At 52.7% G+C, this 12,313-nt stretch overlaps 1 protein-coding gene across 1 annotated transcript in view; it reads left to right on the forward strand.

Moving 5' to 3' along the window:
* LOC137306368 (protein cornichon homolog 2-like) overlaps positions 1 to 10,972 on the forward strand; it is a 27,431-nt gene extending 16,459 nt beyond the window's left edge. The window contains exon 5 of the mRNA XM_067975522.1: positions 10,291 to 10,972. Within this exon, the coding sequence (XP_067831623.1) occupies positions 10,291 to 10,318 (28 nt within the window). The 3' untranslated portion in view covers positions 10,319 to 10,972. The remainder of the gene's footprint in view (positions 1 to 10,290) is intronic.
* The last annotated feature ends 1,341 nt before the right edge of the window (positions 10,973 to 12,313 follow it).

A 12,313-nucleotide genomic window follows, 5' to 3' on the forward strand; every position in this document is an offset into this window, starting at 1 on the left:
CCAACCCCATGAGTCCGTATCTTGCATATCAACCTCTTGTGTGGCACCTTATCGAATGCCTTTTTAAAATCCAAATATACTACATCTACTGGTCCCCCCTTATCTACCCTCTAATATATTTGTCAAACACGATTTTCCTTTCATAAAACCGTGTTGACTCTGCCTAATCGTATTATGATTTTCTAAGTGCCCTGTTACCACTTCCTTAATAATGGATTCCAGCATTTTCCTGACGACTGATGTCAGGCTAACTGGCCTGTAATTCCCTGTTTTCTCTCTCCCTCCTTTCTTGAATAGCGGGATTACATGAGGGAGAAAGGAATAGAAGGATATGCTGATATAGTTAGATGAAGAGGGGTGGGAGGAGGCTCGTGTGGAGCATAAACACCGGCATGGACCTGTTGGGCCGAATGGCCTGTTTCCGTGCTGTACATTCTATGTAAATCCAGGGGAAAATTGCCCCTTTGCCCATTACAGTCTGAGGTTTCACTCCCCTCCCCCTCCCCTGTTACTTTAGCAGAGGGCCACGCTGCTTCGAGTGGGTGGGCACCCCCTGTTGATATGGCGGAGAGCCCTCACGCCCGCCCGCTAACTACGCCAACCCTCGGCTGGCGGGAGGGAGCGAGGCCGCTCGTCTGAGCCCTCTGGCGGAGCGAGACGCCGGTTCAAAGGTGAGAGGTCAGTCATTTCCGCGGGGGGGGGGGGGGGGGGAAGGGGAGGCGCCATTTCTATCGTGTTTGCGCCAATCCTCCTCCATGTTAGCGGCGGAGATCGGGACCCGTCCACCTCCCCCCTCCCCGTGTGGAAAATCTACCCTGAAGTCAGTTTATGCTATCAGCCAATCTTTACATTTAGCTTCAGGTGAAGGGGGTTACAGGGCATGGGGGGGAGGGGAAAATTGGAGCACGGTGCGCAGGCGAATCCAGCCCCCATTTTTAACGCCGCGCTAAATAAAGTCCGTATTTTGATCTGACACTTCGGATCTGATATTATTTACAGTTAAATAGCCGAATTCAGCGCCATTTGGCCAGTAGAGTTGGTCGGCACACCAGCGTCTCTCCGCAGGACAAGCCGAGGGGATGCGGAACTGAGGCGCTACAGCCCCACCACTGGCGGGAGGGTGTAATTACAGCGTGACGTTTACATAGGCGGTTCCCATTGTAAATGTGGGCACGGGGATTTATAATTGAAAAAGTTGGCACAAAGATGACGCTAGGAGGTCAGGTTTTGGAGACAGGAATTGCGTGCAGCTGTGAACTTTTTCACAGTGACATTGCAAGGATGTGGATGTTAAACTGCCCAGAAATCAGATCATAACGGACGTGTTTTGACATGGCTGATCGATCTCCCTGGAGATTGTCTGTCCTTGAGTGTGGAATTCGGAACCAGAAAGGGACAATCATTCTGTTTTCTAGAGTTCTTTTCTGTCTAACTGTTGTTGGGTTCTGAAACGAGCCCCCACCTCAGAGGGAGGGGCAAACTGGCCCCCTCCCACCATGCTATGGTGGGAGGGGGAACACTGAACTGTCGCTAAGTCCCTGCTCCCTGTCTGGGTCTATCCCAGACTGACCCCCTCGCTCCCTGTGTGGGTCTGTCCCAGACTGAGCCCTCGCTCCCTGTGTGGGTCTGTCCCAGACTGACCCCTCGCTCCCTGTCTGGGTCTATCCCAGACTGACCCCCTCGCTCCCTGTGTGGGTCTATCCCAGACTGAGCCCTCGCTCCCTGTGTGGGTCTGTCCCAGACTGACCCCTCGTTCCCTGTCTGAGTCTATCCTCACAGACCCTTGCTCCCTGTGTGGGTCTGTCCCAGACTGACACCCCGCTCCCTGAGTGGGTCTGTCCCAGACTGACACCTCACTCCCTGTGTGCGTCTGTCCCAAACTGACCCCTCGCTCCCTGTGTGCGTCTGTCCCAAACTGACCCCTCACTCCCTGTGTGCATCTGTCCCAAACTGACCCCTCGCTCCCTGTCTGGGTCTGTCCCAGACTGACCCCTCGCACCCTGTCTGGGTCTATCCCAGACTGACCCTCGCTCCCTGTGTGGGTCTATCCCAGACTGACCCTCGCTCCCTGTGTGGGTCTATCGCAGACTGACGCTTGCTCCATGTGTGGGTCTATCCCAGACTGACCCTCGCTCCCTGTGTGGGTCTATCCCAGACTGACCCTCGCTCCCTGTGTGGGTCTATCCCAGACTGACCCTCGCTCCCTGTCTGCGTCTATCCCAGACTGACCCTCGCTCCCTGTGTGGTCTATCCCAGACTGACCCTCGCTCCCTGTGTGGGTCTATCCCAGACTGACGCTTGCTCCCTGTCTGGGTCTATCCCAGACTGACCCTCGCTCCCTGTCTGGGTCTATCCCAGACTGACCCTCGCTCCCTGTCTGGGTCTATCCCAGACTGACCCTCGCTCCCTGTGTGGGTCTATCCCAGACTGACCCTCGCTCCCTGTCTGGGTCTATCCCAGACTGACCCCTCGCTCCCTGAGTCCAGTCTAAAATCCTGGAACAACAACAGCCTGCATTTATATAGCGCCTTTAACGTAGTAAAACGTCCCAAGGCGCTTCACAGGAGCGATTATCAAACAAAATCTGACTCCGAGCCACATAAGGAGATATTAGGACAGGCGACCAAAAGCTTGGTCAAAGAGGCAGGTTTTAAGGAGCGTCTTAAAGGAGGAGAGAGAGGCGGAGAGGTTTAGGGAGGGAATTCCAGAGCTCAGGGCCTGGACGGGGTAGGGAGCTAGTGATGGAAGGAAGCTTTTAAAAATAGGCAAAACGTAACATAATGCAACAGGTTAATTTTCAGGAAAATACCAGAATGTAAATGGGCTGCAGTCAATGATGATCTTTTAATACTGGCAAAAGTAATAACGTTTCAAAGGAATTTTAAATATTAATAAAGAATATTTTTGAACTCAATTAATGGATCGAATTCACTGTGGAGTGAGCAGTGTGTAATTAGGGAAAATTAATAATGTTTCACTCCCATCCCCCAACCCCACCCATTTAATCTCCTCCCACACCCCATCTACACTCTCCCCTATCATGGACTCTCCCCACCCATTTAATCTCCTCCCACCGCCCATGTACAATCTCCCCTATCATGGACTCTCCCCACCCATTTAATCTCCTCCCACCGCCCATGTACAATCTCCCCTATCATGGACTCTCCCCACCCATTTAATCTCCTCCCACAGCCCATGTACACTCTCCCCTATCATGGACTCTCCCCACCCATTTAATCTCCTCCCACAGCCCATGTACACTCTCCCCTATCATGGACTCTCCCCACCCATTTAATCTCCTCCCACAGCCCATCTACACTCTCCCCTATCACGGACTCTCCCCACCCATTTAATCTCCTCCCACACCCCATGTACACTCTCCCCTATCATGGACTCTCCCCACCCATTTAATCTCCTCCCACCACCCATCTACACTCTCCCCTATCATGGACTCTCCCCACCCATTTAATCTCCTCCCACAGCCCGTGTACACTCTCCCCTATCACGGACTCTCCCCACCCATTTAATCTCCTCCCACCGCCCATGTACACTCTCCCCTATCACGGACTCTCCCCACCCATTTAATCTCCTCCCACAGCCCATGTACACTCTCCCCTATCACGGACTCTCCCCACCCATTTAATCTCCTCCCACCGCCCATGTACACTCTCCCCTATCACGGACTCTCCCCACCCATTTAATCTCCTCCCACAGCCCATGTACACTCTCCCCTATCACGGACTCTCCCCACCCATTTAATCTCCTCCCACCGCCCATGTACAATCTCCCCTATCATGGACTCTCCCCACCCATTTAATCTCCTCCCACCGCCCATGTACAATCTCCCCTATCATGGACTCTCCCCACCCATTTAATCTCCTCCCACAGCCCATGTACACTCTCCCCTATCATGGACTCTCCCCACCCATTTAATCTCCTCTCACTCCCCATGTACACTCTCCCCTATCATGGACTCTCCCCACCCATTTAATCTCCTCCCACACCCCATGTACACTCTCCCCTATCATGGACTCTCCCCACCCATTTAATCTCCTCCCACCGCCCATGTACACTCTCCCCTATCATGGACTCTCCCCACCCATTTAATCTCCTCCCACCGCCCGTGTACACTCTCCCCTATCATGGACTCTCCCCACCCATTTAATCTCCTCCCACCGCCCATGTACACTCTCCCCTATCACGGACTCTCCCCACCCATTTAATCTCCTCCCACAGCCCATGTACACTCTCCCCTATCATGGACTCTCCCCACCCATTTAATCTCCTCCCACACCCCATGTACACTCTCCCCTATCACGGACTCTCCCCACCCATTTAATCTCCTCCCACCGCCCATGTACACTCTCCCCTATCACGGACTCTCCCCACCCATTTAATCTCCTCCCACAGCCCATGTACACTCTCCCCTATCATGGACTCTCCCCACCCATTTAATCTCCTCCCACACCCCATGTACACTCTCCCCTATCATGGACTCTCCCCACCCATTTAATCTCCTCCCACCGCCCATGTACACTCTCCCCTATCACGGACTCTCCCCACCCATTTAATCTCCTCCCACAGCCCATCTACACTCTCCCCTATCATGGACTCTCCCCACCCATTTAATCTCCTCCCACACCCCATGTACACTCTCCCCTATCACGGACTCTCCCCACCCATTTAATCTCCTCCCACACCCCATGTACACTCAGTCTTTTCTCTCCTCAGAGCGTTAATCAGAAACCCTGAATTTCGAGAACGATCGGGACTGTTCCCTGTAAATGGCACATAGAGAATTGTTTACGGTCCCTGCCGCCTCTGCCAATGTTGACAAATTATGGTCAAAGGAAATAAAACTTAGCCCTGGGCTTATATCACTGCGTCACAGGACGTCACTGGTGTGGAAATATGGGCTTAATTTCCCCCCCCCCCCCCCGAGTGGTTCTGACATTCCTTCGGGGTTTCCTGACTGTATCTGATCCCACATCCTGCAATAATTCATCCAAAATGGCTCCCCTTCCCTGTGCTTCAAAATGGGTTGCACCCGTCCAGTCCAGGGAGTGCACCTGCCTCCTGTCTGAGGCCCTTTCGACGGCCCAAGGGAGCAGCCCCAGTCGTAGGCCTGAAGCCCTGGCAGGGCCTCGCACCGGTGGCAGGGCCTGCCAATTCAACGGCAGCTGCAGGCCGCAGGCCTGAGTGAACAGGGCCTGCTGGTTGCCAATGGCGATCGGTAGCCAGGAGGTTCCCCTGGAGGTTGGGAGGGGGGGCGGGGAGAGGCGGGGAGCAGGGGGGAACGGTGGTGGGGGAGAGGAGAAGGGGACGGAAGAGAAATATGATTGGATCGTTGCAGATCATCGGCCATCTCCCGTTGACACCCCTGAGGCCCCCCCCTCAGGAGGGTCAGAGGGCGTTCAGGGTGAGGCTGCGACGCCCGTTTTTAGCAGGAGTCCCGAACTGAGACAGGGGTGGGATGGGGTAAGACGAGACTCCCTTTCCCTGCTTCAGTCTCATCGCTCCCCAGCCCGCACGCAGGAAAGCCCCAGGCCTGAGTGGAGGGCCTGAGAGATCCGGGTTACTGACCGCTAGGTTTCTAGGCCTTGCGATGTGGCGTTTCCAGTTAAAAGAAGCTGCCAGAAACGGGAAACAGTGTTGGAAAATACATACAGTCCTCTCCCGAGCTGGGAATACCAGGAGTTATTAGATAACATACACAAGAGCATATTAATAAAATAATTTGCAGGATTAATATTGATAACAGGCGCAATATAATGAAACGAGATATTACTTTGTTAATGAGTCCACAAAGAAATAGCAGAACTCAGTTCAACAGTCTAATATATATTGTATATGTATCGGGCTCTTACAAACAGTTCCAAACAAGGTTATATCTATCAGGAAAGATTGAACAGGCTGGGGCTCTTTTCTCTAGAAGAGAAGATGACCTCCCAGGGCAGGTCCAGAACGGGTTAGATACAGAGTAAAGCTCCCTCTACACTGTCCCATCAAACACTCCCAGGGCAGGTACAGGGTTAGATACAGAGTAAAGCTCCCTCTACACTGTCCCGTCAAACACTCCCAGGGCAGGTACAGGGTTAGATACAGAGTAAAGCTCCCTCTACACTGTCCCGTCAAACACTCCCAGGGCAGGTACAGGGTTAGATACAGAGTAAAGCTTCCTCTACACTGTCCCATCATACACTCCCAGGGCAGGTACAGGGTTAGATACAGAGTAAAGCTCCCTCTACACTGTCCCATCAAACACTCCCAGGGCAGGTACAGCACGGGTTAGATACAGAGTAAAGCTCCCTCTACACTGTCCCATCAAACACTCCCAGGGCAGGTACAGGGTTAGATACAGAGTAAAGCTCCCTCTACACCGTCCCATCAAACACTCCCAGGGCAGGTACAGCACGGGTTAGATACAGAGTAAGGCTCCCTCTACACTGTCCCATCAAACACTCCCAGGGCAGGTACAGGGTTAGATACAGAGTAAAGCTCCCTCTACACTGTCCCATCAAACACTCCCAGGGCAGGTACAGGGTTAGATACAGAGTAAAGCTCCCTCTACACTGTCCCGTCAAACACTCCCAGGGCAGGTACAGGGTTAGATACAGAGTAAAGCTCCCTCTACACCGTCCCATCAAACACTCCCAGGGCAGGTACAGGGTTAGATACAGAGTAAAGCTCCCTCTACACTGTCCCATCAAACACTCCCAGGGCAGGTACAGGGTTAGATACAGAGTAAAGCTCCCTCTACACCGTCCCATCAAACACTCCCAGGGCAGGTACAGCACGGGTTAGATACAGAGTAAAGCTCCCTCTACACTGTCCCATCAAACACTCCCAGGGCAGGTACAGGGTTAGATACAGAGTAAAGCTCCCTCTACACCGTCCCATCAAACACTCCCAGGGCAGGTACAGCACGGGTTAGATACAGAGTAAAGCTCCCTCTCCACTGTCCCATCAAACACTCCCAGGGCAGGTACAGGGTTAGATACAGAGTAAAGCTCCCTCTACACTGTCCCATCAAACACTCCCAGGGCAGGTACAGGGTTAGATACAGAGTAAAGCTCCCTCTACACCGTCCCATCAAACACTCCCAGGGCAGGGACAGGATTAGATACAGATTAAAACTCCCTCTACCAACTTCACTAACAACAGATTAATTACTCATTTACCTCACTTGCTGTTTGCGGGATCTTGCTGTGCCACGTTTGTGTGCAGCCCAACAGCGACAACACTTCGAAAGCATCTCATTGGCTGTGAAACGCCTTGGGACATCCTGAGGCGGTGAAAGGTGCTATATAAATGCACGGTCTCTCTGAGTCGCACACACTGCAGGAAGGAGAAGGGATAGCTCCTCACAAAAAAATGGTGTTGTTAATAAGTCGTCATTGTTTCATTGGAATCGGTGGGATTAATTGATGTCCAGTAATATATTAACGGTGATTTGAGAGCAGTGAAACAAATCCTACTTCTGTAACAGTTATGAGTTTTTAAAAAATCAACGGGTGACTTTTTGTCAAAATGACCTTTAAATAATTTACATCCCGGAGATCATTCATTTCCCCCACATGCTGACACTGCATAAATATTTCCTGCACCTCAAACCTTTTAATCAACTGCTCGTCTCGCCTCGGGTGCTCTGTTTATCTGTGGGTGAGAAATTTTTAATTTTGAGATGATGCCGGTTGTTAGGAAGGGCGGGGGGAGAGAGTGAATTACAGGAACCGAGGGAGGGGGGAGACTGCGAGAGACGCTCTCCACAATGTTCCACTCACTCCGCTGGGATTGAGCAGTTCTGCTCTGAAGGTCCTAGTGATCACACTGTTACTGTCTGTCTCTCACCGTACCTCCCTCTCTGTCTCTCTCTCTCTCTGTCTGGTGTTTATGTCTCTCTCTCTGTCTCTCCCTCTCTCTCTCTCAGCCTCGCTCCCTCTCTCTGTCTCTCTCTCTCTCTCTCTGGTGTTTATGTCTCTCTCTCTGTCTCTCCCTCTCTCTCTCTCAGCCTCGCTCCCTCTCCCTCTCTGTCTCTCTCTCTCTCTCTGGTGTTTATGTCTCTCTCTCTGTCTCTCCCTCTCTCTCTCAGCCTCGCTCCCTCTCTCTCTCTGTCTCTCTCTCTCTCTCTGGTGTTTATGTCTCTCTCTCTGTCTCTCCCTCTCTCTCTCTCAGCCTCGCTCCCTTTCCCTCTCTCTCTCTCTCTCTCTCTCTGGTGTTTATGTCTCTCTCTCTGTCTCTCCCTCTCTCTCTCAGCCTCGCTCCCTCTCCCTCTCTGTCTCTCTCTCTCTCTCTCTGGTGTTTATGTCTCTCTCTCTGTCTCTCTCTCTCTCTGTCTGGTGTTTATGTCTCTCTCTCTGTCTCTCCCTCTCTCTCTCTCAGCCTCGCTCCCTCTCCCTCTCTGTCTCTCTCTCTCTCTCTGGTGTTTATGTCTCTCTCTCTGTCTCTCCCTCTCTCTCTCAGCCTCGGTCCCTCTCTCTCTCTGTCTCTCTCTCTCTCTGGTGTTTATGTCTCTCTCTCTGTCTCTCTCTCCCTCTCTCTCTCTCAGCCTCGCTCCCTCTCTCTCTCTGTCTCTCTCTCTCTCTGGTGTTTATGTCTCTCTCTCTGTCTCTCTCTCCCTCTCTCTCTCTCAGCCTCGCTCCCTCTCCCTCTCTGTCTCTCTGTCTCTCTCTGGTGTTTATGTCTCTCTCTCTGTCTCTCCCTCTCTCTCAGCCTCGGTCCCTCTCTCTCTCTGTCTCTCTCTCTCTCTGGTGTTTATGTCTCTCTCACTGTCTCTCCCTCTCTCTCTCTCAGCCTCGCTCCCTCTCTCTGTCTCTCTCTCTCTCTCTCTCTGGTGTTTATGTCTCTCTGTCTCTCTCTCCCTCTCTCTCAGCCTCGGTCCCTCCGTCTCTCTGTCTCTCTGTCCCTCTGTGTGATGTCCTCTCTCTCTCTCTCTCGCTTTCTCTCTGTCTCTCTGTCCAGTTCTGTCTCTCTGTCCCTCTGTGCATGTGTCTTTCTCTCTGCTCGTTCTCTCTCTGTCTCTCTCTGTCCCTCTCTGTCCCTCTGCCTCTCACTCTCACTCTCACTCTCTGTCTCTCTCACTCTCACTCTCACTCTCTGTCTCTCTGTTTCTCTCTGTCTCTGTCTCTCTTTTCTCTTCTCTGTCACTCTCTCACTCTCTGTCTCTCTCATTATCTCTGTCTGTCTCTCTCTCTCTCCATCTCTCCCCTTTCTCCCTCTGTCACCTCTTTCCTCTCCCGTTCTCTCACTTCTCCCTCTCTCTTTCTGTCATTCCTCCTCCTTTCTCTCGCTCCCTCCCTTTCTCTCGGTTCACCCTCTCTCTTTCTCTCACCCCTTCCCTCTCTCGTTCTCTCGCTCCCTTTCTCTTTCTCTCACTGCCTCTCTCTTGTTTCACCCTCTCTTTCTCTCACCCCTTCCCTCTCTCGTTCTCTCACTCCTCCCTCTCTTTATCTCACTCCCTATCTTTCTCTCATTTCACTCTCTCTTTCTCTCACCCCTTCCCTCTCTTTCTCTCACCCCTTCCCTCTCTCATTCTCTCACTCCTCCCTCTTTCTCTCGTTCCTCCTTTCTCTCACTCCCTCTCTTTCTCTCACCCCTTCCCTCTCTCTTTCTCTCGCTCCCTCCCTTTCTCTCTTTTCACCCTCTCTCTTTCTCTCACCCCTTCCCTGTCTCGTTCTCTCACTCCCTCTCTCTTTCTCTCCCTCCCTCTCTTTCTCTCGTTTCACCCGCTCTCTTTCTCTCACCCCTTCCCTGTCTCGTTCTCTCACTCCCTCTCGCTTTCTCTCACTCCCTCTCTCTTGCTTCACCCTCTCTTTCTCTCACCCCTTCCCTCTCTCTCTCTCTCACCCCTTCCCTCTCTCGTTCCCTCACTCCTCCCTCTCTTTCTCTCCCTCCCTCTCTTTCTCTCGTTTCACCCGCTCTCTTTCTCTCACCCCTTCCCTGTCTCGTTCTCTCACTCCTCCCTCTCTCTTTCTCTCGTTCCTCCTCCTTTCTCTCACCCCTTCCCTCTCTCGTTCCCTCACTCCTCCCTCTCTCTTTCTCTCGTTCCTCCTCCTTTCTCTCACCCCTTCCCTCTCTCGTTCCCTCACTCCTCCCTCTCTCTTTCTCTCGTTCCTCCTCCTTTCTCTCACCCCTTCCCTCTCTCGTTCCCTCACCCCTCTCTCTCTCTCTCTCCCCCTCTCTCCCTCCTCGCCCCCTTCCCGCACCACCCCCCCACCCCGATCTCCCCCCTCCCTCGGTTCCTGTAATTCACTCTGCCCCCTCTCTCTCTCCCTCTCTCCCTCCCCGCAGTATGGTCTACACGCTGGTGAGTTTCTAGTTGCCGGCTGGAGCCCAGCAGGCCACTTTGTAAAGGCGGCAGTGAGAGAATGAGGACTACAGAGACTACAGACCACAGAGACTACAGGAACACACGACTAACCGAAACACCGCAGGCAGTGAGGGGGCAACCGTTGAATTGTGGATAATCCTGCCGTTCTCCAATGTGACGACGGACCCTATTCCCTGCAAAGATCTCCGTTACTTTGGCCAAAATATGGACGGGACCACGAGGGAGAACTGATACTAAAGGACCGCGAGTGAGAGACAGGGCGAACATGATCTGTGTGTGAATTCCTGGCCCTGTTTAAGGACTCATTTAAGTCTATCTCTAACTGGATCTTGTAGTTAACAGTGAATGTTTTAGCGAAATAACTGTGGAGATTGCTAATTGTTTTTTTTTTTAAAAATGTGGATTGTATTTAACTGACTTTACTACCCTTAAAGCCTCTTATCGAGTAGACGGCTAAATTTAGCCCGGCCCGGCTCGCCCGACGCCAGATAAAGTGGCGCAGGCCGCACCCTGGTAGCTCGACTCAAGGCGTGAGGTGGTAGAGGCCGTTGTGACGGCAACCAGCGTCGTCCTGGGAGAGAGGCCCTGAAGGAAAGATTGGAAGCAGAAGGGGACGCAACGGGAAGGGAAGGACGGCTAGTCGTGGCAGGATTAAGGAGGCCGAATCGGGCCTAGTATGTGGCGCAGACGTTTCTTGGATCAGGTGTGACATTTGTACAGGGGTGGTCGTCACCAGGGCTCAAACCTCAATATCAGTGTGAGGAGGGACACTGAGGGAACAACCAGGCGGAACGGAGGTGGAGGGTGGCCGGGGGGGGGGGGTGAAGAGAGAAAGGATTGAAAGAACTTTCAGAGCTAGAACGAGAAGATAAGGTCCCAATTTCCCCTCACAGCGGAGGGACTTGCCCAGTGCAAAGGGATGGCGGAGAGGGTTCAAGAGTTGCCAACTCTGGTTGGCCATATTCCTGGAGGTTTGATCACCTGACCTCCAACCGGCCCGCCCCTTGCTCTCCCGTCAATGGTCGCCCGACGCGTCATTGGCGCGCCCTCCCAGGCCAATGGGAGAGCCAATAGACTCTCACCCGGCTGGACGACTCTTTGGCCGGCGGCCGGCCGGTTTTATATCCCGATCCCGAGCGATTGGCAAGCCTGGCGCTGCCCGCGCTCTTCTGCTACGCCCTCCCTGGCGGTGGCGAGGTTTCCTGCCCCACACGGTGCAAGCCGGAGAAAAAACGGCCCCGGGACGAAGAGTCGATGAAAGGGACAACAAAAAAAAACAAGGAAGAGCCTCAAAAGTCCTATTTCCCACCCTCCCCCTCCCCCTTTGCCGGTCCCGAGAGGTCAGACAGAGGACACACACATTTTGCCCACAGGCGCCTCCGGTCTCTGACTGGTTGCCGTCAACCATTTGGTCAAACGTGACCTTTGACCGTTAACCTTTACGCTAGAATTACATCGGATGTACAGCAGAGAAACAGGCCATTCGGCCCATCTGGTCCATGCCGGCGTTTCTGCTCCACACGAGCCTCCTCCCTCCCTACTTCATCTTACCCTATCAGCATATCCTTCTATTCCTTTCTCCCTCATGTGTTTATCGAGCTTCCCCTTAAATGTATCTGTTCTATTCGCCTCAACTACTCCTTGTGGGAGCGAGTTCCACATTCTCACCACTCTCTGGGTAAAGAAGTTTCTCCTGAATTCCCTATTGGATTTATTAGTGACTATCTTATATTTATGGCCCCGAGTTCTGGTCTCCCCCACAAGAGGAAACATCTTCTCTACGTCTTCCCTATCGAACCCTTTCATAATCTTAAAGACCTCCATCAGGTCACCCCTCAGCCTTCTCTTTTCTAGAGGAAAGAGCCCCAGCCTGATCAGTCGTTCCTGATAGTTATGTCCTCTCAGTTCTGGTACCATCCTTGTAAAATCAATCTGCTTCGACCCGGAGTCATAACTGGAGTTCAGTTCCATTAGGGCAAATTT

Source organism: Heptranchias perlo, chromosome 43 (assembly GCF_035084215.1).
Source record: "Heptranchias perlo isolate sHepPer1 chromosome 43, sHepPer1.hap1, whole genome shotgun sequence".
Taxonomy (NCBI): domain Eukaryota; kingdom Metazoa; phylum Chordata; class Chondrichthyes; order Hexanchiformes; family Hexanchidae; genus Heptranchias; species Heptranchias perlo.